Source organism: Dermochelys coriacea, chromosome 13 (genome assembly GCF_009764565.3).
Source record: "Dermochelys coriacea isolate rDerCor1 chromosome 13, rDerCor1.pri.v4, whole genome shotgun sequence".
Classification (NCBI taxonomy): domain Eukaryota; kingdom Metazoa; phylum Chordata; order Testudines; family Dermochelyidae; genus Dermochelys; species Dermochelys coriacea.
The window spans coordinates 4,130,522-4,152,890 of NC_050080.1; the positions used below are offsets into that span (position 1 = coordinate 4,130,522).

Consider the following 22,369-nt stretch of genomic DNA (forward strand, 5'->3'; position numbering starts at 1 on the left):
GAGCAGCATGAAGCTTTATTGTATACTTATCCCACCCAGCTTACAGGCACAGCTTTCATCCTGGAACACACATACAGAGGGCCTCAATCCCTCCTAATTACAGTACAGACACCAGGTATTCTCTCAAATCAGATAGATAGCACAATAGTGCTATTGACAATCAACACGAGGCGACACTTCTGAAGGTCATTTTCCAGTTAAAATAGCCCATTGTGAGCTTACATGCCATCATGCAGCTGCTGGCTTCCATCTCTGCAGTACTGTAAAGTCACAGCTCACTTTGCCACAGTGGAAATAGAACTATAATCAACATTGACCCTAACCATTGCATTAACAACTGCATAAATAAGGCCAGTAACACCACCTCCAATGATCACTGGGGTGGTGAAGTGCAGACCTTTCCCCTCTGTCCTTCACCCACACAGAGCTACCACCTTTGATACAATTAAGGTTTGGAAGTAGCTTCCATCAGTGAATGGAACATGAGAACCCAATGAACTGGCCTCTAGCATGTATTAGATTAAGAACCCAAGAACCATAACATCCCGCAGCCTAAAGCAATGAAGTTCAAATCTCTAAATCCCTGCAGTTGAACAGCCTGGCCGCAGCGTGAGTTACCACCCAGTACCTGGGAAGGCTGGGCGCTCTCCGGCCAAGGGATTAATACACAACGCTAGAAACATTTCCTAGTCCAAATCCTTTGCTCTTACAGTTCCTTTTAGATAGAGAAAAAAGAATGTTTGCCTCCAAAACAAACAAACAAATGACGAAAGAATCAGGTGTAATAGGAGTCCTGTGGACCTTCTTCTGTAGAGAGAGCAGTCTGTATGGGAAGAAGCTGTCCAGGCTTCAGTTACCCAGCACCTTCTTACGTGATGTCCTTCTGCCTGGGGGGCCGATGAATGTTCCTCACCACGCATTTCACCATCCACTCAATTCCCTCGTTCACCCCATTGCTGAGGAAACACAAGACAAAAAGCAGTCACGGCCCCCGCCATGCCATGCCTACCACCCACCCCGGCATGTTTAGTTCTCTCTGTTCCCTGCAATCCTTCATTTGGATTATTACACTGGCTCCTCACGCATCTGAGGAACAGGATTCAGTTGTATGCATCAAATTTTAAAAATATTCCTCTCTTCAGTTCCCCATTTATGCCTTTTAATGTGGGTCCCAGCTTGTACACCATATTTTAGATCCAATTTGCTGGTACTTAGTGGCTGCGTGAAAGGCTCAAATCACTCAACGTTAGCAGGGCAGGGACTTTACTCTGAATGTCTGGCCAGCTCTATGCCCAGGTCTGCAAACCTCCCAGACTCACCTGAGTCCAGTTTGCAGTGCCCCCCCTTTGTGATTGGGTACTCACAGCTCTGCCAGGCTTCAACACCATTTGAATTTCTCAATTAATTTTCTATTAGTTCAAACCCCAAACTCAGAACACCACTTGGGAAGAAAATTCCGCAGAGATCTGAGTGTTTGCGCACAACTCTGGAAACTGGAAAGGCTACATTTCACGTGGCTATTGGCGCCCATTCCTGCTCCAGGAATCACCTAGATACCAAGCTTTTGTTCATCTCCTTGGTGGAAATTGCTTCTGTGCAAGGGTTACATCAGTAGCTCTCCTATTTGAGAAGGTTCTTTTCTCCTGCTCTCTCTGGTATTACTGCTGTAGGCTTGCAAGGCATTGCTGCCAACTACCCAAAGCTGGCAGGGTATGCTCGATCTGAACTGGATTCAGAGCCTGCACTGTAGCCTTTTTTAGCCACTCATAATACGACTTTTCATTTATACAGAGTAATACTTTTCATCCTAAGAGCTTTATACAAAGCAGGTAGTGACTGTTAGCCCCACGGTACGGAGGGCAACATTTGGAGAAGTGAAGTGATTTTTTTTCCCCCAAGGTTACACTGGGCGATCACCTGACTTCTACCCCCTTGTTCTAACCGCAAGCAGCACCTTAGTCACCTGTGCATTCATGCTGCAGTATTGTTCTCAGACCTATCTACTTTGAAATGTAAGTACACCTCCTGCCTGAGAAACCAGAAGGATGGCAAGAGGGTAGTTACTTCTCTTTTTCTGAGAACAGACTCCCACCCACCCCTCCCACTGCCAGTGTCACAAATGCAGTCATATTCCCATTTGGTTTTCTGTGGAAAATGGCTTGCGGAAAAGTTAACTCATGCATCATGGTGCTGCGTCATGAGATCATAGTGCTGCGTCATTAGGCAATAAAGCCGTGTCACCAACCGTTGCACAATCCAGAGTCTCAAGGTCCTATAGCACTGAGCAAGTTCATGAACCAGGGAGGGTTCCTGCTCCTAGTGCAGATGAGCAATGTGCACAGAAATCCCTAGGCCCACAATGCTGTCCTTCTTTCCCTGCCCCACTTCTCTGAGCACCCTGCACATGGTTAGCTCATTCTAGCAACGTACACTAGCAACGTACGCTCGGTTGCGGCAGTATTGCCCCAGGACACTGTCCAGACCCACACTTACCCAGTGAGAGCTGAGCAGGCCTGCGTCAAGCAGTCTCTCCTCCCAATTTTGTTAATGCAGTCACTAAACGCTGTCTTGATGTCAGGGATCGACAGACAGGTCTGTAAGGGAAGCCATAAAACATAAGCCTCATATGCTACAATAGAGATCATTGGCCCACCTTCCTGAAATGGATCCTACTGTGCCCAGAGCAGTTTCCAGTATTCCACCTCCTACTGAAAGCAGAGAGGTTTTCAGCTGTTGTCCAGGGTGCTCCACTTGAACTCTGCTCTCTGACCATCGCTAAGCAGAGCATCACAGCATCACCTTTATTTCTTTCCATCTGAAACTGAACGATCTAGCCTTTGGAGTGAGCTTTAATGTTTTTGAAAGTATAGAAATGGCCTCACTAGCTTCAGACACGTCTTTATTTAGGTACGTTAACCTGGCTCTTCAAGGCACAGGCCTCTCAGAGGCAGAAACTGTCATGCCAAATTGTGCAATGAGTTAGCGACACAGAACGATATCCCCTGTGGACTGAAGTACAAAGCAGAGCACCCTCTGTATCCTTTTCCATCCCATGTGCATGGAAAGACTTCCTCTTCCCATCCACCAAACAAGCCCCCCTCCTCCAAATCACTCCCTACAACACCTGGACTTCACAAAGCCTTTCCAAAACCACTTCAACAGGGGGCCTGCACCAACCCCAGCTCCGGCCAGAATCCTAGACAGAAAGGAACCACTTTGTCTGTTTCTGTAGCAGACCCTGGGAAAGAGATGGTGTTTCCTTAGCACCGAGTGCACTAGCAGCACTCAAAGAAAACAGCTCAAATGTCATCTCAGCTCACGTCTCTGCAACATTTCCATCAGTTGATGTGGCCTCCCTAGACTTTTCTTCTGGCAGGGAGTAGTGTATTCTTGTTAGTGGGCCCGTGATTCTTAAACTCGCTTTGCCTGCATACTTTCTATGCCATTGGGTCAGTTTGTTCTCGGTTGACATAGGCTGACCAGTTGTTGGGTGCAGGTACCTTGTCCACATGCCCAGACTGCTAGGAGGAGTGAATTTTAGAACATGTAAGTGAATAAAAAGAAGAGGAGGTCAACATGACCTACCCTGCTCCTAATCTTCCCCGACACAACATTGCCATGAGGAAGCTTTACCCTGATCAGACTAATGAATCAGGCTTTCAGATTACAACCTCTCGAGTCAGAATGGCAAGAGAACTTTGGTTCTCCCCTCCTCCTGGCACCACTGGAATCCCATATTTCTCACCTCTCTAAGTGTCATTCCCGTCACTGCTAATCAGACACATTACAGAAACCTTAGAACGCGTTAAGGTAAAATGAAAGCGTAGCTGTTGAAATTTTCCCTCTGGCTTCCCTCATTGACACAGCCTGTCTGTCAATGGAAAGCCATGATCTCATAATTATCTGTGTCCTGCTTGCTAACCACCACATTGACATTTTCTTACATGTTTGTGCAAAAGACAGTTGGAGCTCAGGCTCCAGAAACCAGCAGTGATTAATTAAAAAGCCTCTAAAAGACCTGAACAGACTTGAGAAGTTTAATTAAAATGTGATTAATGTACGCATGAATGTTAGCCACAGGAAATGATTTGGTGCAGAGTTTCCACATTTCTAAATTAGAGCAGGAGGGTGAAAAAGAGGAGATGTGATGACAACATGTGGTGGCCTAAGCAAAAGTCTAGGAGCTGGGATCTTATACGCTCTAATTCCTGTTCCAACATTGATGCGCTTAGTAGTCCTGGGACAGGTCATTTCAGTGCTTTATTTTTAACTAGGCATTAGCCCAGCCTCCCTCTTTGCAAGCACAGTTTGAACCTGCAGCTGGTTACAGGCTCACACCTACTTTTGAGCCAGTTAAATATCTTGTTCAAGGAGCAAATCAGGACTTTATCTGCCCAAGGATTTTGCACTCACAATTAATGCAGACAAGGAAAAAAAACACTACTGGTATAATTTGTGCAGATTGTGCCCGCCAGATGAAAATCCATCTTCTACAAGGCTAGACCTTAAATTTATCTTCCTTGTCTGCAAGATGGGGCTAATGATCCTTGATACCTATTGCAGCGCACTGAGGCATTGCATGGTTAACATAGGTGAGTCCTCTGAGGAGGAGTGCTGGAAGGGAGTAACATTATTCTTCAATGCTCTTGAAAGCAAGAGGCTATTGGCAGTTGGAGCCAGGGTTAGCATGCGTTTCAGGGGCATTGGCAGAGTTGGGTAGGGACTGTGGCCTTGTGCACCCCCCCTTGCTATTCTAGCCCTGTCTTGCACTTGAACAGTGACTGCTAGTTGAGCAATTTCTTGTGAGCCAACCAGGACTAATAGGAAACCATTTTCTCTTGTGCCCCAAGTTGGGCTTTGAACTCCTACTTTCCAGCAGCGAAAGGTGAGTGTACAAATTCACTGTACTACTTAGACCAGGGGTCTCAAACTCCCAGCCCACGGGCCATCTGTAGCCCAAGAACCTCCCCAATGTGGCCCGCAGGGCTCCAGCGATTTTGGGGCCGGGTCTCTCCTCTGGCCTTGCCTGCCGCCCCCAGGTGCTCCCCCATTCACACCCCACCATGCATCCCGCTCAGGGCACCAGCTGCGCAGTGGAGCTGAGCAGCTTCTGCCTGCTCACTCCACATGTCTGCCGGCCCCTCCCTGCAGCCCTGGGCTGTTCCTCCGTGCGCTGCCCCCACCCCGAGCGCCCCTGCAGCCCATGGGAAGCTGCAGGGGCAGTGCCTGGGGGCAGCAGTGTGCAGAGGCCCCCCAGCCCGCCCAAGAGCCCCAGGTAAGCACTACACTCCCCCCAACCCTCTCCCAGAGCCTGCATCCCCAGCCCATCCCACCCCCAACCCACTGCCCCAGTCCAGAGCCTGCACCCAGCATCCAAACTCCCTCCCAGAGCCCAACCTCTCACCCCTTCTGCACCCAAACTCCCTCCCAGAGCCTACACCCCAATCCTCAACCCCAGACCTCCTCCCCCACCCAAACTCTCTCCCAGAGCCTTAGGCAGGTGGGGGGTGGAGTTTTGGGGGGCGGTTTCAGGGCAACATGAGTGAAATCATTGGCCCGCTGGGAGGATTTGGGGACTGGCACTGGCCCTAAGGTAAACTGAGTTTGAGACCCCTGGCTTAGACCATTTGCTACAGTTCGCCAGCCGTGGAGCCATAACAATCAACTCTCTGCTTCTTTAATCGTCTGCAACGTGTAAATACGATATGTCCAGTCACCTGTTGCGTGGCTCACTCGAACCCTAACTGCATTGTGAGTTAGACTAGGCCCTTGGAGACGCAGAACTCAAAACAGAGGGTCTGGAAGGTGAGTGAGATACCACCACACTGAAATGATTGCGCCCCTACAGATTTTGTAGGCATTCTCTCAGGCACAATGTTCACTGAACAAAGAGAAGGGCAGAGCTAATCACCTCCTGACAAATGGAAATTCAGGCCAAGATCAGTACTAGTGAAGATGAAGATGCTGCTTATGCTGCTTATTAGGAAATGCCCATTAGGAAATGCGTAGTATTTACTGTAACATGACTTTTTTTTTTGGTGGTAAGTGCGACTTTGCAGTGCTAAGTTGCTGGACCTTAAAACCTCTGACGTAACCAAAGTTGAAGGGACAACATTCAGCCTGTCATGTTTTGATAAGCTACATCAGATTCCCCACGGAAGGCTTGTGGGTAGCACAGAGCACTGACTCATTTCGCTATAACATCCGCTGGGAATTTTTCAGAGATTCTGAAAAGTCAAAGGAGCAGCAAGATGCAAGAGAAGAGGTGAGAGGGCCCTGTAGGATGCTCTGTGTTACGATCTGGAGCTCAGGGGAGAGAACAGTTCTATTGCCTGAACTGGTATTTTGGGATAGAGCAGAGGGGGTATATGCACATATGCACCTCTGCCACCCCCATCTGTAGAAACTCTCCTGAATGGCAGGATCTAGGTCTTAAGTAATAGGGGGCTTTTACCTCTCAACTGCATATTCCCCCTTTAATCTCCCCCATCCCTCTAGCGTGGGTACATCAACAGCCCACACATCATCACAACCCCAAGCGTTCTAACTGTACCGCAACAGCAAGCTAGGTCCAAGGTGTACCAACTTCAATGAATTCACTTGTACCGATCCAAACAGGCCAGTAAGGCACACTATTGTTACAGCAGGCATCACCTACTGGTATTGTTACAATCAGTCTGCCAAGTTCTTTTTCTCTGTGCACAAGCAACTTTTGTCTTGGAAGAAATACTCGTGTTAGATTGTGGCTGCCTAAGGTTCTGGGATAGAGGGAGTGGTGTGCAAAGCAGGAGCATTTACTCTCTGCTGTGGGCTCTGGTTCGAGTCAATTCTAAAGGCAGAGTTGCTCCCTGGGAATAATGCTTTGATGCTGGGCTGAGATTGCTGAAAGAAGAGACTGCTGGCATCTAGGACTGGTATGTGTGTCAATATAGTCAATAGGTTACACTTGGAATATAGCCAGACTCTGCATCACTGGTTTCTCCTCCACTTCTTGAGGACATGCTTGTTGGCTTCTATCTGCTACTGCTCAACAGAGAGGCAATGCCTCAATAGTAGTGTGGTGACTTCTCTCATCCAACCCCTGCCGAAGGGACAAGACTTTACAGTCTTGACCCTTACCAGGGTGGTACAGTGGACACCGCTACAACACCAGGTTAGTTTGATATTAGGCCTGGTCTACACTATGGCGGGCGGGGGGGGGAAATCGATCTAAGATATGCAACTTCAGCTACCAAGAATAGTGTAGCTGAAGTTGACGCATCTTAGATAGACTTCGAATCACTTTGCATCCTCGCAGCGCGGGATCGATGGCCGCCACTCCCCCGTCGACTCCACTTCCACCTCTCGCCCTGGTGGAGTTCCAGAGTCGACGGCAGAGCGATCAGGGATTGATTTATCGCGTCTACACTAGATGCGATAAATCGATCCCTGATAGATCGATCACTACCCGCCGATCCGGCGGGTAGTGTAGACATGGCCTTAGACTCACTATAAGCTGGAAACTGATTTGGCTTTCAGAAGATATCCCAGGCTCCCACTCACAGGGTTTGGAGGACTGGCCAGAACAAAAGAAGGCAGGATGAGAAATAAAGAGCAATCTTCACTGCTGCTCCCTCTGTCCAGTGCAAAATAGCCAGCCTGGAGGCTTTTCAAAAGCACTGTAGTTCCAAGGGACACGCACACCAGCCCCCTACGGGTGGCCATTCTCCATGATCTATTAACTTCACATGTTTGGCCATTGGAAGCCCTTCTGTGCTGTGATGTAGAGGCCCAGAGCGTCAGACTACTTCACTGTGTCCAGATCTCTACGAAGGACTTGTGGGGAAGATATTTTCACCACTCATGGCACGAACAAACTTGGAGAGGCTCCACCTCAATAGTAGTTTTGAATGCTGTAGTCATCCAGGGGGCTAGGAACAACTTTTACACTATTTTGGTCACTTCTCTTTCTTGTTGCCCCTCCAATGATGGTTACTTATTGTGACTTATAGAACCAGGCAATCATTGACCCTCAATGGAAATGCAGGTCAGAGGAAAACCAAGGCAGGGTTTATGCTCACTACATTAAGCAGCCAGTGCACTAGGATGAAGAATCTGCTTTGAGGATTTAATCACACTTTGTCTCAAGATGAAAAACAGCAGCGGGGTCAGCAGTAGGTCGGGGATACAAGGATACACCACTTTTGACAGAGCAGTTGCTTTATTGCAGCCTCCAAAAGGAAGGCATGAATTGGGATCCTGAAAACTATTCCTTTCGGCCAGACAGATTTGAATGTTTTGTGCTTCGGAGAGAACGTCAGCATAGTTTAAGATTATTTTCCCCCCACACTTGTAAAGAGATGTTTTAGAATGTCATTTTGTTTCTGATGTAAAACCATCTGAACAAAGTAATGGAAACCTGATCAGTGAGCACACAGGATAGCATGTCATTACAACAATACAACCCACACAAAGACTGCTCTGGAAAGGTCACATTCATTAGTTATTTCAAAGCAAAAAGTCATGCAACTGGGGAAACTGTTTTCACTTGAGGAATAAATCTGCACCTCAACACTCCATAAACAGTAAATTCCATAAAATCCCTTTTATGAACAACGGCTGTTTCCAAGACACAGTCATTCCCAGAATGGTCTTGCTTTTAAATCTTAGGAGCAGGCTTAATCCTGTTATGAAGAATCTAGAGAGGGCTCCAGGGGAAGTGCTCCACCTGTAGAGACCCTGTCTATTTTCACATCCTCGACTGGAAAAAGACAGTGATGTCGCAGAGCCAAAGTGTCGGGAATATTCTTGAAATAAATATGGGCTCTTAAAATTCCTCACGAGCAACTGACTAGCAGGATAGGAATAAGATTGGGATCATTCTGCTAATTCCAGGATGGGCAGCAACCCTGCCTGTGAGAAACATTTAAAGAAAAGAAAATGCATGACCAGCATACCCCATCTGCCATGGTATTCTTGGCTTCCTAGAATATAATCTTATTTTATGGAGAGGTTAAAATAGTAGGGATGCAGTGTTTCCTAGTGGATACAGCACTGGCCTGGGACTCAGACCTGGGTTCTATTCCTGGCTCTACCCCTGAGAGGCTAGCTGACCTTTGGCAAGTCACTGCTTCTGTGCCTCAGTTTCCCATCCATAAAATGAGACTATTTATACAAGCCTCCTTTATTAAGCACATTGAGATCCACTGCTGAAAAGTGCTACATAAACTAGGTATTATCCAAAATTGGAATTGCCAGTAGGGGCAGGAAGAGGCAAATTTCCTAAATTCTGCACCACTAACAACTACTAGGCAAGATCACCAAACTCCATGAACACACAACTATCCACCAATACTCCTCCCATCTCTTTCTGTAAGGCCTATCAGGAAAAAAAAAAAAAAAAACCACAAAAAAAAAAACCGGGGGCTCTCCAAAGCTCTGGGGTTTCAGACTTCATTTTCAGAAATGACACATGATTCCCTTGCAATGACCACATCTCCCTAGATTTACATACCAAAGCCCATACTCAGCATATGTTATAAATGGGCAGGTCACAGTTTTCCAAAATAAAATATTTTTTGCATGAAGTTTCAGGCCCATAATTTTCCCCATGACACTGATATTTTTATAACCCCATTCACATAGGAAAAAGGGCATAAGCTCACATTTATGCAGGTTTGACTAAGATAAGCAAAACAAAATGTAAACTTTTCTAAACATTAGGAATTCCCACTCAAAACCACTTGAAATATCTTTGTGGGAGAAAACTGTGAGGTTTCATAGCTCTGTCACCAAACCAGTCTGTCTTCAGCCAGTCTAAATGCAAAAAGTTCTGATCTGAATCTTCAGAATTAGCACTGAATATGCATCGAATATATTAAGAGAAGATGTATTGTACCATCGGTGGGGTTCCACACCCCGGTGAGCCCGGTGCAGCCTACTTGCATTGAACTTGCATTTTATGCTTTTGACAATGCCAAATGCTGTTACTCTGAAGTGCCAGGGCAAACTGGAACAGTTCTTGGAACCAGTGTATATGACTGGTTGTTAGTGGCTGAATATGAGAGCGAAGATGGAAATGGATTAGGGGGCCCTGGTGTAAATTACAGTGTTTCATGGCAGTTTATATTCCAGTTTCCCCACAGTAAAGCAGCTCCTTTTACACATAGAGAATCTGAAATAAGAGATTCAGCGACATCCTCAAGTCACAGAGCTCGTCAGTGGCAAAACTAGAGCTAGAATTCAGGAGGCCCTGGCACTCGGACCCCATACTAATTCTTCTAGATCAGGGGTAGACAACCTATGGCATGTGTGCCAAAGGTGGCATGCAAGCCGATTTTCAGTGGCACTCACACTGCCCAGGTTCTGGCCGCCAGCCCGGGGTTCCGTCTGCTGGCCCCACTCAGCCCACTCCGCAGCTGGCCCCAGCCTAGGGCAATGAGGGGTGCAGACAGGGGCAAGAAGGGACATAGCTCACCACCCCCACCTTAAAAATTGTTCCAGTGCCACTGTACTGGGATATTTTTAAGTCCCGATTTGCTGCTTACATCACTATCACTCCACATGGAACAGTGCACTGTATTTGACATTGAGATTAGAATGTACATACAAGAACTGGAATCAGAATTTTCTGACAGATTTCAAGATTTCCAGCAATTTGGCCCAGTGCTTTCTTTTCTAATTAAACCTGAAAAGTTCAACGAAAGCGACTTGGATTTGTCTGTATTTCAGTGGATGGGTATTGAAGATTTCAAAATGAAGCTCATTCAGTTAAAAAGCTCAGAATTGTGGGCAAATTTTGGAGATCCGCGGAGTGCACTTGAAGCTACTGAGAGAGATCATGAGGCCTCTATTCTGACCTGCTGGATGTCCCTGACAAAGAAATTTAACTGTCTGAAGAAAATTGCATTTGCAATGCTTTCAGCATTTGGATCCACATACCTGTGTGAATAGGTATTTTCACACATGAAATCTGTCCTCTGTCCCTCTTAGAGCCAGTTAACAACTGATCACTCAGAAGCTTGTGTGCAGCTTAAAGTATCCAAATACATGCCAGACATTGGAAAACTCAGCAAGGAAAAGCCAGGGCAAGGATCACACTAAACTGATAAGATCTGCATTTTAATTTAATTTTAAATGAAGCTTCGTAAACATTTTAAAAACCTTATTTACTTTACATACAACAATAGTTTAGTTATATATTATAGACTAATAGAAAGAGACCTTCTAAAAACATTCAAATGTATTACTGGCACGCGAAACCTTAAATTAGAGTGAATAAATGAAGAATTGACACAACACCTCTGAAAGGTTGCTGATCCCTGCTCTAGATCATGCTTCCTCTTGATTAGGGCTAGATTTTTTTAAAAATGGTTACATTTAAAAGAGCGATAACATCTATACCAATGTTCTAAAATAAGAATAATCAAATCCCCTAAGGCATCAAGTGATCAGTTCAGGGAGCAGAAAGGTATGTCACAGTCATGAGGGATCTACCTAGCTGCTTTACTCAGAGGCAGAGGGCAGCTGGCATTAACTTCCTTTGAGGCATCAGGTACCGACTACTGCCAGAAGCAGGATACGAGACCTGATAGACCAGGGAGCTGGTATTGAAATACTTAAGTGCCTATTAAAATGAATTAAAAAGGTTTCAGAGTAGCAGCCGTGTTAGTCTGTATTCGCAAAAAGAAAAGGAATACTTGTGGCACCTTAGAGACTAACAAATTTGTTTGAGCATAAGCTTTTGTGAGCTACAGCTCACTTCATCAGATGCATCCGATGAAGTGAGCTGTAGCTCACGAAAGCTTATGCTCAAACAAATTTGTTAGTCTCTAAGGTGCCACCAGTCCTCCTTTTTTATTAAAATGTATCTGGCTCTCTCTAGAGGATGACAGATGTTACTGCAGCTCTTGGAATTCCAGGTAGACCATATGCAAAAAGGAAAGATAGAAGTCTTACATTTCCTTAAAACAGCAAACTGTCACCCAAACAGTATCCACAATCTGATTTGAAACTATAGTAGGTCTATTCCGTAATTCTAGATATCCAAGAGAGTTTTGAAATTATAAACCCAAGAAAAAACAGGCTGCATCTTCTGCCATTCACAGCTTTTTCCAAAGGAGAACTGTAGCAGAGACTGTCTCATTGAGTAGTGCTGGTCTGGTTCAAGGAAAGAAGAACGAGAGCATCTCATCCCGTGACTTGTCACACCGGTATGAGATTACATGAGCACCGTATTTCACTGGGTTTCATTACTCATCAAAAATTGGATCAGCTGTATTAGCTCAATATTTAAAAAAAACCAGCCCTGTACTGTGTTGGTGTTCACATAAAGTACACGACAGCTACTGCAAAGATGGAAATATTTGCTATAGAGTTATTTTACAATGTGGGGGGAGGAGAGGGGAGAGAGGAAAATACTTGAAAATTAAATTCACAGCAATTATATTGAATAACAAGAAAGCACTGCCACTGCTCAGCCTAAGAGCAGGAAACAAATGCAGAGTGAATACACGGCCCACCTTTTTAAGCTAAAATAATATGCAAGACATTTGCTCATTTGAGAACACAATCTACAGGGGTGGAACCTCAGGAGATGATCTTACCTCTACATCCTGCTTGTTAGCTAACACCAGTATGGGAACCCCTTCCAGAGCTTCACTGGTGACCACTTTCTCTGTAAAGCACAGAAACAGGCAATGTTTAGGTAACTCTAGAACACACAGACTCCTCCAAATACAAAAATTACATTGGCTGGATAGACAGACAGGAGTGAAAAGCACCACGTGCATCACTGTTTACTTTGATCAAACCTAGAACCAAATTCGTCATGGCACAAAAACATCACAACTTTCACCCTTTACTTTGATCAACTGAGTATTTTATGCAGGTATTAATTAGATAGGTTAACACCTGTTATAAAAAATTTGCTACACTTGGAATAAGGAACAAAATGCTGACAGACAAGGAAGACCAAGGAAAGATCCAAGAGAACTAAAGGCGACTACAACTAAAGGTTTTGTCAATAACAATGTCTGAATGACAGAAAATGCAACACGCCCAAATAGCCTCATTGATTTCAAAACATATACCTGCAAAGTATGCAAGCCATGATATGCACATAGGTGGTCACATGCATAATACAATCAACTGTATATTTCAATCAGAGTAGCAGGAAGAGGTTTGACTGAAATAAGAGGAAGTCTTCACAGGATATAATGATAAGGACATAACTACAGGTAAAAGCCCAGCGTACTCACCGAAAGCTCTTTTAGAGTCTGAGAGCCTCTCTTCATCAGTGGAGTCGATAACATAGATGACCCCATGGGATTCAGCATAGTACTGAAATCACAGCACAGGTGTTAGTCTCTAACAGCTGGGGATGCTTGCTTGTCTTTTCAACGCTGATGTGAATTTAATATGATTTTTGGTACTCATGAAAGAGACAGACCAAGATCTAACAGCCAGAGCCAGGCACGGTCCCAGCAGTTGATTTTGCAAGCTCCATCTACGCAGATCTGCCGAAGTTCCTCTATCCAGACAGGTAAGATGCACTGCCTGCTCCTCCTGTTGTGGGCCTCCTACTGAATTCTGCCAATACACCTCAATCTTGACTTACAGTACCCTCTGCTAGTCCAGTGCCACAGGCTCTCTTAAGCAGAGCCTGACACTGGTACTCAGCTGCGCGGATGTTTTCAGATGTGCACAAATTCACAAAGGGCTACATGGAGATGACAAAACTCATTATATTTGTTCCAGGAAACAGATTTGAACCTGTTGAGCTGGCCTCACCCAACAGAGCACCGCAGTGTGGATTGGGTGGCTTTTAGAGCATGGTACAAAGTGTGTTTAGTCAAGTGTTCTGTTAACTATTGAACTGGCAGCTATGAGGATCCATTTGTCAGACACAAAGTACACCCAATAGTAAAGATGGCTTATTTGGATGACCTGTGGGTACATTTATTCAATTTTACATTGGACAGCAGCCAGATGCTATTGTGAAGGGTATGTAATAATTCTTCCTGACAATGTAGCTTATAACAGGACACAGGACTCTGCTGGAGAGGTTAGTGCCCAGCACGCAGGGCTCTTAGGGATGGAGACTGGTGCTGATAACAGTTACAGACATTACGTTTGCACAGTGCTGTAATAACCAAGAGGCATGGTCAAGCCAAAAATTCCTAAGTACTAATACTGGCTTTCATAGATTTTTACGGCCACAAGGGACTATTTGACCTCCTCTAGTACAGGCAAGAGAAGCTTCCCCAATAATTTTTGCATCAAACCCGTAACTCCTGTTGGAGCGATAATACCTAGCTCTTGTAAAGCACTTTGAGATTATGGATGAGAAGCACTACATAATGAAAGTCACTATCAATATCCCTATTTTACACTTTATAACATATCTTTTAAGAAGTTATCCAAGCTAGACTACCACGTCTCTCTGTGGTCTTCTGCACATAACTTCTGGGTTAATTAAGCTCCGGCCCAATTTCCTCTACTTGTTATACAGGGATGAGAATAGTGGTACTTACCTGACATGGGTGCTGTGAGAAGTAGTTAGTGTCTGTAAAACTACAGTAACTCCTCACTTAAAGTCGTCCCGGTTCACGTTGTTACGTTGCTGAGCAATTAGAGAACATGCTCATTTAAAGTTGCGGAATGTTCCCTTACAACATTGTTTGGCAGCTGCCTGCTTTGTTCACTGCTTGCAGAAAGAGCAGCCCATTGGAGCTAGTGGTGGGGCCCTGGAAGTAAGGTGGGCCGGCAGCCCCCCATTAGCTCCCCACTCCCCTAAATTCCCTGTGCGGCAGCAGCCCAGCAGGCTATCAAGAGCCGAGCAATTCAGCTATCCCTCCCCACACTGCCATGTGCTGCTCCTGCCCTCTACCTTGGAGCTGCTCCCCGGGAGCCTCCTGCTTGCTGTGCGGAAGGGGGGCGGGGGAAGAGAGGGTGTCCCCCTGCTACTTTACCCCATTTCCACAGAGCAACGGAGGGACGCGACAGGGCTCAGGACGGAGGGAGCTTGCTGGCAGTAGCTGCTGTCTCAAGTTGCTGATCTACTTAAAAAGGCAATGTACTTAGAGTGGGGTCAGCCCTGTCTCCCTGCCCTCCATTCCGAACTGCCTTGTAGAGTGTGAGACTACATTAACAACGTGTTAATCCTTAAGGGCTCAGCCGAGTGTTAGTTCATCATTTAGCAGTAAGGCATTCCCTGGGAAATATCCCACCCTCTGACTTCACCACCTTAACCAAGCTTCACGATCTTCATTGCTGTGTACAGTATTAAATTGTTTGTATAAAACTTATACTGTATATGTATATATAAAATATAGTCTTATCTGGCAAAAAAAATTTCCCTGGAACCTAACGCCCCCCCCCTTTACATTAATCCTTATGGGGAAATTGGATTCGCTTAACATTGTTTCACTTAAAGTAGCATTTTTCAGGAACGTAACTACAACATTAAGGGAGGAGTTCCTATACGTGTAACTGTTAAATATTAATTTTTGTGACTCTCTCAACAGACAAGTGGAACAACAGCACAAGGGTCAGTGCTAAGGAGCAGGGCTGGCTAATTATAAAGTATCCCCGTTTCTCTGAAACTCTGAGACACAAAACATTTAAAATAGAGAAGTTATTTCCCCTACCTTGTCCCAGAGGGACTGCAGCTCATCCTGTCCTCCAAGATCCCAGAACATTAGCCGCGCTTTGCCCACATCAATAGTACCAACTAGAGTAGGGAAAGAAGAAAAAATAACCCAATGCAGACTGACTGTTCTCTAAAGCAGGCAGGCATGCATAGTCCCACAGAAGGGAAGGCAGGTTGGAAGAGCAGTGTTAATCCTCAGCAGGATAGCAGTACCTATCATTAGCAGATAGTAGGTTAAATTGACCTTTGTATCAGCAGATACAAACCCATTGATTTCAGTGGAATTACCCCAGTGTAAATAAGATCAGAATCAGGCTAACTTCAATGGCGTTACAGTGCTGAATTTGGCTTAGCATCACTAAATGGGGCACACTCGCCTTCAGATCCAGCATGTTTTCTCCATCTGATAGAGAAGTCCATTTGCTCTTTAAAGCATGCGTGGGCAGGTGGGGGGGGTGTTGGTAGGGTCACTCTTATCAGGAACTATTTTCACAGTGTAAACTCTTGGAATGATCACTTGTTGTCTAACTTTGTATGAGGCAGACAAGAATCTCTAAACAGATTCACTTACTGTTTAAGCCCACAGTGGTAGTGATTTTCGATAAGCTCATCCCCTTGTAGGTCCTGTTAAATCGGGTTTTAGTCTGCTCAAGGAAGGTCTGAAAGGGAAGAAGAAATAAAACTAGCTAGTATTATATACGCTTCATTGGCAAGGACAATCCTATCCAAGACCTGTTCTCCCCCTATTGGATCAGGATTCTCCATGAAATCTTAGAACACAACACAGACCTTAATTTTCCCATTATAGCATAGAGCCATGGAAGAGTTCACAGGTGATTATGTGCTTAACAAAGCCCATGCTGGTGTGTGTATGAAGGCTTATTGTACTAAAATTAGATGCTTGGGGGTCAAATTCACATTTGGGATACCACCACTGAAACAACTGAAGTAACACCAGGGAATAATTGGCCCGTGCTAACATAGTTGTGTTTTTAGGGAGGAGTGAGTGGGGCTGCATGTGCCCTCCATGTTAACGGGTAACTAAAAGCACATACCGTTTTCCCCGCATTGTCCAGCCCAAGGATCAAAATGCAGTACTCATCCCTACGGAACATGTACTTATAAAGTCCAGACAGCAGCGTATACATCCTGCTCCTGCAACAAATATCAGACATCAGCAAATGAGTCTTCTCAGGGCCTTCCATTCAACTGTATAAATCTGTTCACTGCCAGATAATACAATTTTACATTTATATAACACCTCACCTTGTGGGATCACAGAGCAACTCAGCCTCTAGGAGACTGACCTTAAAAAGAACTCAAGGCCAGATTTTCAAGTGCTCGAACTCAATACTTGGGGGTGGATTTTCAAAAGAGCTCAACTCTTGTTTAGGCATCTAAATAGGCCCAGATTTTCAAACACGCTCAGCACCCAGCAGCTTCTATCACAACACTGATGGCCAGATTTTCCAAAGAGCTCAGCACTTAATGTGCACCCCTCATGCTGGCAATTTTTGAAAATCTAACCACTTATTTTGGTGACTAAATGGAAGCTGAGCACTTGTGAGTATTAGTCTAGATAGCTCTCTGAAATGTAGCTACCTCCGCAAAGGAAAGGTGACAGCCAGATGCATAGCACCCACACAGGTGCAGAGAGGGGGTATTTTGACTAAGAATGCAGAGGGCAACCCCTGACTCTGATGAGATATACTGGGGCACACTTAATGCTTACACTGAGCAGACAGGACCTATGTTTTAAAAACCTACGAACACAGTTTCTTGTCAGAATTCAAACATTCCTCGGCAGGACCTCTTCTTGCAGAGTTTGCAGTATAAACATTACATCACCACACATGAGAACCAGACCGTGAAACTGACTAGTCCGTACCCTGAGTGAGGGTGGCAGAATCAGACAAAACCCGATGGCTGCTGTACAAGCAAGCACTCTTCCATGGAGTTTGCATAGCGGGGGTGCACACACACACTTTGCCCAACCGAGGCCAAGTTTACTTTAAGTTTATGAGCGGGATGATATGATGTGGTTGCCTGTGATAGCAGGAGGCTGAACTCTACGACTGAAAGCGTCTGCTGTTCCACACCTATGACAAGGGGTGTTGGCCTCTCCCTGGGAGCCAGAGGCCCACACCTGATTCATGTGAAATGGAACATGTTGCAACTGCCCCTTACGGGGATGCAGCCCTGAGACTCCAGGTCCCACCTTGCACTGGGTCCCATCTTGGCCAGAACGGAGATTGCTCTTAATGCACAAGGGCTCCCTGTGGCATTTACAGTCCCAGCACGTCGAAAGTTGCTCAGCCAGCGTGAGTCAGTCACGCCCGCGGGGACCAGGAGCTGCTCGGCTCAGGATGGAGCATTGCTCTGGGTGGAGCATTGCTCTCTGGGAACGGCAGCCCCCCCCCCCTGCAGCGGGCTGCAGTCACAGCATCTCACAGACCCCCCCAAAGTCTACAACAGGACCCACAAGCCCACCCCCCATCCCCGGGTCACCCGGCTCAGGCTGCAGAGCTGGGGCCGGGACCCAGAGATTCCCCCTCCCGCCCCCATCCCCGGGGTCACCCGGCTCAGGCTGCAGAGCTGGGGCCGGGACCCAGAGATTCCCCCTCCCGCCCCCATCCCCGGGGTCACCCGGCTCAGGCTGCAGAGCTGGGGCCGGGACCCAGAGATTCCCCCTCCCGCCCCCATCCCCGGGGTCACCCGGCTCAGGCTGCAGAGCTGGGGCCGGGACCCAGAGATTCCCCCTCCCGCCCCCATCCCCGGGGTCACCCGGCTCAGGCTGCAGAGCTGGGGCCGGGACCCAGAGATTCCCCCTCCCGCCCCCATCCCCGGGGTCACCCGGCTCAGGCTGCAGAGCTGGGGCCGGGACCCAGAGACCCAGCCCCGCCCCCGCGGCCCCCCACTCGGCCCAGGCCGGGCCCTGGCAGCGAGTTACGCCCCGAGCCCCCCGCGCCCGGTGGCGAGTGGGGGGCAGTGAAGGCCCCGCCCCCTACCTGGGTGACGGGTCTCGGCGGCCCCGCAGCCCCCAGGCTTCCTGTTGCGGCGTGTAGCAGCTCCCCAGCTGGGTGGGCAGCACCCCCGTCCCGCTGGGCACCCTGGGAAACAGAGTTCCTCCGGCTCAGACAGCCCGCGCCAGCGGCTCGGAAGAGGGAGGCCTAGTGGACTACCACTCCCAGAATGCTCCGCGCGCGCAGGCGACGTGAGGCGTCCCTGCCTCAGCCCGCCGGAAATCCTATAGGAGGAGGAGCTGGAGGACTCGTTCCCCTCCCGCCCAAGATGGCGGCAGAGGCGGAAGTCAGCTCTAGCCGGAAGTCGGGCGGTATCTATCGTTTGGACTCAGTGGGGGGGGGAGGCGGAAAGCCTGGCCATGGAGGGTGTCGTGGCGGTGGCTGAGCGGGAGGCGGAGGCCTGAGGTGAGTGAGGTCTTGGGGGTGGGGTTCCATGGCTGGGGAGGTGCTGGGCCCCCTTGGGAGGGTTGGGAGTAACCCCTCCCCCACCGGGGGGCTCCATCAGGTTGGGGGTTTCCATGGCTGGGGAGGGGCTGGACCCCCCTTGGGGGGGTTGGGTGTAACCCTCACCCCTGGGGCTCAATGGGGGAGGCAGAAGTAACCCTTCCCCTGGGGCCTCCATAGCTGGGGAGGGGCTGGGCCCCCTTGGCGGGGTTGGGAGTAACCCCCTCCCTTGGGGTTCAATGGGGGAGGCAGAAGTAACCCTTCCCCTGGGGCCTCCATGGCTGGGGAGGGGCTGGGCCCCCTTGGGGGGGTTGGGTGTAACCCCCACCCCTGGGGCTCAATGGGGGAGGCAGAAGTAACCCTTCCCCTGGGGCCTCCATAGCTGGGGAGGGGCTGGGCCCCCTTGGCGGGGTTGGGAGTAACCCCCTCCCTTGGGGCTCAATGGGGGAGGCAGAAGTAACCCTTCCCCTGGGGCCTCCATGGCTGGGGAGGGGCTGGGTCCCCCTGGGGACTACTGGCAGTTGTTCCCCCTGTTTTATACCCCAGTGAGTGGGAGGCAATGAGGGAGAGGGATTTTAAGCGCCCCACCTCGGTGGTAGGGTAGACTCTGTGCCCCCAGTGAATAGGAAGCCGTGTGGGGCTCCTGATGGGGCCTGCGGAGCGTGGGAGGCATTGGAAAGGTGCAGGTTGAGAGCAGCAAAGGTGGTTTTGCCCCCAGTTCCATAGCAGGTGAGATGCTGTATGCCATTGCGTGGGAGGCAAAGTGTGCAGAGAGATAGGATTAAAGAGGAGGTAGGCAGTGATGGTGTTATGTTATGGGGCTGCAGGTTAAAAGAGACAGAGAAGCAATGCAATAATTATGAAAATAAAATAATATATCATGCTTGAATTCGCTGAGCTAAGTTAAAAGCTTAATAGTTTGCACTTTAATTCTCTGTTTTGCAAATGCGATGTGTCAGGTTGAATGTACATGACTCGTGCTAGGTGGGTATAATGCCACATGGTGGTAGCTGTCTGCATTAAAGATACCTTGTTCAATTTAGGATGGCTACCTTCCTTGTGAATCCTTTTTCTAACACAGCTTTATAATTTTTGTTCACTGCAGTGATCTTCATTTGGTTGCACCAAAGGGAAGAAAACCCAGGACCACCAAGAAGATTGACAGCTAGTTTGGACAAAGATTCAATGTTTCACATCACTGTCTAGTAAATTACTTGAGTATGTACTGAATTCCCAGACAGGAATCAACAAAACGGCTTTTTGCATGATAACAATGGATGAGGAGAGTCTGGAAACAGCAATTCAAACCTATAAAGCACAATTGCAGCAAGTGGAGCTGGCTTTAGTGGCGAGGCTGGATCCATCACAGCAGTCTGACTTGATCCAACTGCAGGGGGATTTGAAACAATTGATAAAACTGACTGAATCCAGCCTGGTGTCAGTGAAAAAGAGTAAACTACTGGTCACTTTAGACACAGTTTCACCCTTCATTTCTCCAGCAGGTCACCTAAAACAGGACAGTAATTCAGGCAGGTCCAGCAATGATGAGGAGTATGCTGCTTTTAAGGAAGCTATTGCTGACCTCAAGCCATTGAGTACTGAAGATGAGGCCTCTCCAAAACAGGATGGAGAGGCTGATGGGGAAAATGAATCAAAGTACAGTGAAGAGGAAGAAGCATCTGAGGAAGAGGAGGAGGAAGTGAGTGGGATGAAGGTTAAAGCCCCGTACTACAGTCCATGGGGTACCCTGGAGTACCATAATGCCATGATTGTGGGAACAGAGTGTTTGGAAGATGGCAGTGCAGGAGTCAGAGTGCTGTATCTCTACCCAACTCACAAGTCCTTGAAGCCATGTCCATTCTTCTTGGATGGCAAATGCAGATTTAAAGAGAATTGTCGGTAAAAAAGTTTATCTCCATTGTGTAGTAAGAGGGCAATTAGTGGTAATGTCAGCCCGTGGGAACAATTTCTCACTTGTAAATATCTCAACTTACTTGGTTTTTAAATCAGCTGCAACTTTGCCAGACAACTTTCTATTTGTTTAAAGTGTTGTCATTTTACTGTGCTATGTCAGTGGGCGTACACTCCTTCAGCTAACCCATGGAGAAAATGGAAAATCCTTAGAGGGAAAAGTACAAGAATTAGTTCTAATATATTGGGTAGCTAAATGAATATTGGCTAAAGAGGGAAAAAATAAAATCTACTGTAGGGAAAATAACACATCTTAATAAGAACTTTGCATTTAGCTAGTGTATCTTATCCTAAAAGATGTGAGCCTTGTCATTTTTTTTAATGGATTTGTCACTGGCCTGTGAAATGCAGCCGCTTCTGGGATCAAATATGACACTTGTTTAATAGAACACAATAATGCTATAAAACAGTCTTTTTTTAAGACACAGTGAAGAATAAGTTATGCAGTTGAAACTATTCTAGTGGTGAGATCTTCACGGTTATTGGTGAGAACAATGCAGACAATTTGCCCATAATTACATAAGGGAAAGAAACTTTTTCTATAATCCCCTTCGGACAAGGGCAGATCTGATTGCTTCTCCCTATATCTCCTGCAGGTTTTCCCATGGGCAAGTTGTATCTGTGGATGAGCTTCATCCATTTCAGGAGCCCAATCTCAGCTCTCTAGAAGTGGGCTCAGCTTGCTTGGCAAAGCACCATGATGGAATATGGTATGCTGCAAAAATCACTGGTGAGTCTTGTTTTATTTGGGTGGGTGCTGAAAGGTGAACAGAAGTACGTCAATCTTCATTTTAACTAAACTCCTAAGACAAAACAGAGCAAAGGATGGTCTTGTAGGCTAAAGCCCAGGACTGGGAGTCTGAGATAACTGAGTTCTCTGCCACAGACTTTGGGGGTGGCTTATGGGGGATCTCAGATGATGTGATGCTTAATTCATTAATGTTTGTAAAGTGCTTTGAGATCCTTAAAGGCAGATGATCTTTAAGAAAGGGGAACCGGAGAGGGATTTAGGGATGGGAGGGCATAAAAGTGGTGGGAGGGATCTACAGGGAAAGTTGGGGAGACTTGGGGGAAGAGAATAGTAGCAGAGTAGAGGACATAGAAATGAAAGAGAGAATGAAAAAATCAACACAAACAACTAGACATTAAGTAAATTGTCCTTTATTTTCCTACCCCCTGTTCAGCTTTGTCCAAATATCATTCCTGATATCTTGTCAAATACTGAAATTCGATACTTGGAACCACTGGCTCTTGTTTTAATCCAGTTCCAGTTTAAACAAAGCCAGAGAACTTCGCCTGC

General features: G+C 47.0%; 2 protein-coding genes across 4 annotated transcripts in view; one reads left to right on the plus strand and one right to left on the minus strand.

Moving 5' to 3' along the window:
• Window positions 1-18,938, minus strand: ARFRP1 (ADP ribosylation factor related protein 1). Of its 3 annotated transcripts, none has more exons than XM_038369760.2 (8): window positions 18,640-18,938; window positions 16,687-16,786; window positions 16,203-16,290; window positions 15,630-15,712; window positions 13,239-13,320; window positions 12,585-12,655; window positions 2,494-2,594; window positions 1-956 (listed from the first exon to the last, which is right to left on the minus strand). In XM_038369760.2, exons 2-8 carry the CDS (start codon window positions 16,777-16,779, stop codon window positions 869-871), a joined length of 606 nt encoding a protein of 201 aa, XP_038225688.1. In that variant the 5' UTR covers window positions 16,780-16,786; window positions 18,640-18,938; the 3' UTR covers window positions 1-868. The 3 variants fall into 3 exon arrangements, with proteins under 3 accessions (XP_038225688.1, XP_043352013.1, XP_043352014.1); XM_043496078.1 differs by having other exon boundaries at window positions 16,687-16,789; window positions 18,711-18,853; XM_043496079.1 differs by lacking the exon at window positions 1-956 and having other exon boundaries at window positions 2,490-2,594; window positions 18,640-18,866.
• The window catches only part of ZGPAT (zinc finger CCCH-type and G-patch domain containing), a 10,032-nt gene continuing 6,568 nt past the window's right edge, over window positions 18,906-22,369 (plus strand). The window contains exons 1-3 of the mRNA XM_038369759.2: window positions 18,906-19,059; window positions 20,204-20,997; window positions 21,666-21,799. Of these exons, the coding sequence (XP_038225687.1) occupies window positions 20,363-20,997; window positions 21,666-21,799 (769 nt within the window). The 5' untranslated portion in view covers window positions 18,906-19,059; window positions 20,204-20,362. The remainder of the gene's footprint in view (window positions 19,060-20,203; window positions 20,998-21,665; window positions 21,800-22,369) is intronic.